We start from the raw sequence: 3,211 nt of genomic DNA, 5'->3' as shown, positions 1-3,211 counted from the left end.
GTCCACAAAATTGAGGTAATGACCTTACTCCATTGAAAGCAACAAGGTTAAGCTAAAAAGTTGATGACAAATAAAATTCTAAAGTAGAATATGATGGTGGTGATCTAACTAGTAGAAAATCGAAGAAATATTCTTTTCGGGAATTTTTTGAAAAGCTAAAGGGAAAGTCATTATAGTCCCAAAAAGTGGAAGAGAATTGATTTGTATTCTGATTTTAATCTTAAAGTTTTTTAAGTTAAACAACAATACTGTGCACTTAGTAGTAAAAAAGTATATGTTTTGTACAGTAATTTCTGAGTTTAGCATAGACTTTAAATTGCCAGCTAGTGATATTTGCAGCAATTGCAACAAATTACATTTGAAATTAAAACTACCAGACAGTATTATTCTGTTACATTTTTTGAGGGGTTTTACTAAATAAATTGAGAAAACAAATTGTCCAGGCAAAAGAGGGAATATCCTAACCTAGTTCATGCAAAAAAAGTACATCCAATATTATCATTAAATAATTAGCATATTTCTATAAGAACGTGATGTAAAATATTAACATTACGTACAAACAAAACAATATTAACAACTTTTTGTTAGTGTAAAGTTCAGCATTAAAGATATAATAGTTTCTTGTCTTTTCCCAAAGGTTTTTAAAACTTGACCTGCTTGCTTCTTGCAAGGAACATACATCCTCAATTGCATAAAAAAATAAATAAACTAATCACGAAAATAATAATGGAAAATGAAAATGAGAAAGCTGAAATTAGAAACTTGTCATTGAAATTCTCTCACATTTGCATGAAACAATTTTTATCTTACTAATCATTTTTGATATTTCATACTTTTACCAACTTTAAAAAGTTACAAAAAATATTTGTTTTACCAACATGCTTCATGGAAATTCTAACCAATAAAAATTAATTAAAACAGGAAGTCCACATGGAACCCCGTTTATTGAAAACTCTTCCAGAGACAATCACTTGTATAAAAAAAATATCTGAATTAGTTTTTCTCAACAGGTATTTTGATCCAAACCTAACAAGTTACAAGAAGTAGGTATGAATAAGATGTTTTGCTATCCTTCTATTTTAGAAGTACACTAACTAACGCCACCAGTTCGAAATTTTACATGTAATTATATTTCAAAAAAAAAACGATTGAACCCAAAAACAATATTTTTTAATTACTTCTAATATTTAATTAGCTATTACAAAAAATAAAAGCATAACAGCAACAAAATTCAATGTACGATTTAATAAAAATGCAAAGGACAGTTACAGCATAAAATGTTTAAATAAATGGATCTTTTGAATACCACCCTCTGGATCCTGGCTTGACGTCTACTTGATCCTCATCAATATATACAGCTTCCTCCTCACTCTCAGACTCCTTTTCTTTTTTAACAACTCCAGAAACATTTGGAGATATATCTCCCTCAGAACTTATGGACGATTCTTCTTCCTCATCTTCTTCTTCTTGAACTCCCCATTTACTCTTACCACCTTCGAAAACAGCTGCTTCTTGCTCTTTGAGGATAGTCATGGCTCGCCACATTGCATTGGATGGTTCTGACTCTTTAGTTACTCTCCTGTCCCCAGCTGATGATGAACGTCCATTCTGTTCGTCCTGCACCATCAACACCTCCGGCTCGGGTTCGTCTTGCGCTTCATGTCTACTGATGCTTTCTAAGTCAACTTCTGGAATAAGCTTTTTAGCACCCAAAATCGTCCCTTCATTTATCATACTTGTGAACCCAATCACAGAGTTTGTAGCTCTTTTATAAGCATCATCATCAAGGGCTTTTCTGATAGTTTGAGTAACGACCTGCGCTCGTTTCACTGCTGCGTCTTCGCATCTCTCAACAGCCTCAACCAGCAGCAAAAGAACACCACGACGATGCACATAACATATCTCTTGATGAGCATTAATGCCCATTATGTAACACCCATCAGCGACTTTCTCCTCCACATAGATTGGATCAACGAGTATATATTTGCCTTGCTCATAGAGGGCTAAATTAACACTAATAGGCATATGATGCATATTTAAAGCCACCTCCTCGTGATCATCATGAACAATCACTTCTGTACCAGACACGGACACGTCGGGTCGGCGAAAGTGCGCTAAGGCAGACACAGCAGCAATGCAGGAACATTCAATTAAATTTCCATCGTCATTGAGGGCATGAACGTCGACGCGGATGGTCCACACTTTCGATCCAGCAGCAATGCACAAAGATTCCAAATCAATGCATTTACTGTCTCGAATGCATCTCTCAAGAAGTCGCTGTGCCTCGACCACTTCATCAGAAGATCTCGATTGAGCTTTAGCATCAGGTGACGCCATCGCTGAAAATTCCAAGTTAAGATGCAGGATACCTTCATTAGGCGTGTTCTGTTTAGGTTCTGTAATTTCAGCTGAGGCTTGGGCTAGTGTTCTAGTATTGCCTAAAAGAACAATACAGCAACCTCTTTCTTCACCGAAAGCAATTTCAAGTGTACGGCCGTCGGTTAAATTTCTTCCATCAAGTCGCAGTTGTTTTTTACAAATACAATTTGTGATAAAATCCTTTTCGCACCCGGAAATAATTTTCATGTTGATTGACAGCTAGCAATATTAACTAAAACTTCTTAAACAAAAATAGCGCTATTTTGACGTTCGGTTAGGGACCGAAAGATTCTGAAAGCGTCAGGGTGAAATAGTGCAATAATATCTTCGCTTTTCTACTCAATTTTCTTATCGTTCATGCTGCCATCTAGCGAACGCATGTATGAGTATCAATCAATATTAATTATAAAATAAGGTTGTTGTCTTCTTTTTTGTTCCGTATTCATTTATTCTTTATAATTAGCCAAAATATAAATATTTGAAGAATTAAAAAAGGTTACATTTAGCGTTTATGATGGAAAAAAATGAAAAATAGACTTTTTCATTTACATACATAATTATTTACTTTAGTGCAATCTTATAAAGAAAAGAGAAGAAGAATGTATTATTTTTGGTTACACTTGATGTAAAAGGATGAATAAATAAATTTTCAAATTTAGTAACATATAAACATGATAAAATTCAAATTGCCTATAATTGTTAGTAATAATAAAATTATTCAAAGAGACAGGAATAAAGTAGCATTATTAAACGTTTTTTCATTTGGGTTATTCTGAATAAATACATTGTGCATTTGCATGAAATAGACTTAGGATATGTAATAGCTACGATT

At 33.6% G+C, this 3,211-nt stretch overlaps 1 protein-coding gene across 1 annotated transcript; it reads right to left on the bottom strand.

Annotated features, from left to right (window-relative positions):
* Positions 1–1,152: 1,152 nt before the first annotated feature.
* On the bottom strand, positions 1,153–2,635 carry LOC129221148 (exosome complex component RRP45-like). The gene has a single exon (XM_054855593.1). The coding sequence runs from the start codon at positions 2,584–2,586 to the stop codon at positions 1,282–1,284; it is 1,305 nt and encodes a 434-aa protein (XP_054711568.1). The 5' UTR covers positions 2,587–2,635; the 3' UTR covers positions 1,153–1,281.
* Between the last annotated feature and the right edge of the window lie 576 nt (positions 2,636–3,211).

This window comes from Uloborus diversus, chromosome 4, assembly GCF_026930045.1.
Source record: "Uloborus diversus isolate 005 chromosome 4, Udiv.v.3.1, whole genome shotgun sequence".
Lineage (NCBI taxonomy): Eukaryota > Metazoa > Arthropoda > Arachnida > Araneae > Uloboridae > Uloborus > Uloborus diversus.
This window is presented reverse-complemented; position numbering and strand designations above follow the sequence as displayed.

Excerpts from the sequence above, each read along its gene's own strand:
- LOC129221148 (XM_054855593.1), bottom strand. The coding sequence starts at position 2,586 with ATGAAAATTATTTCCGGGTGCGAAAAGGATTTTATCACAAATTGTATT.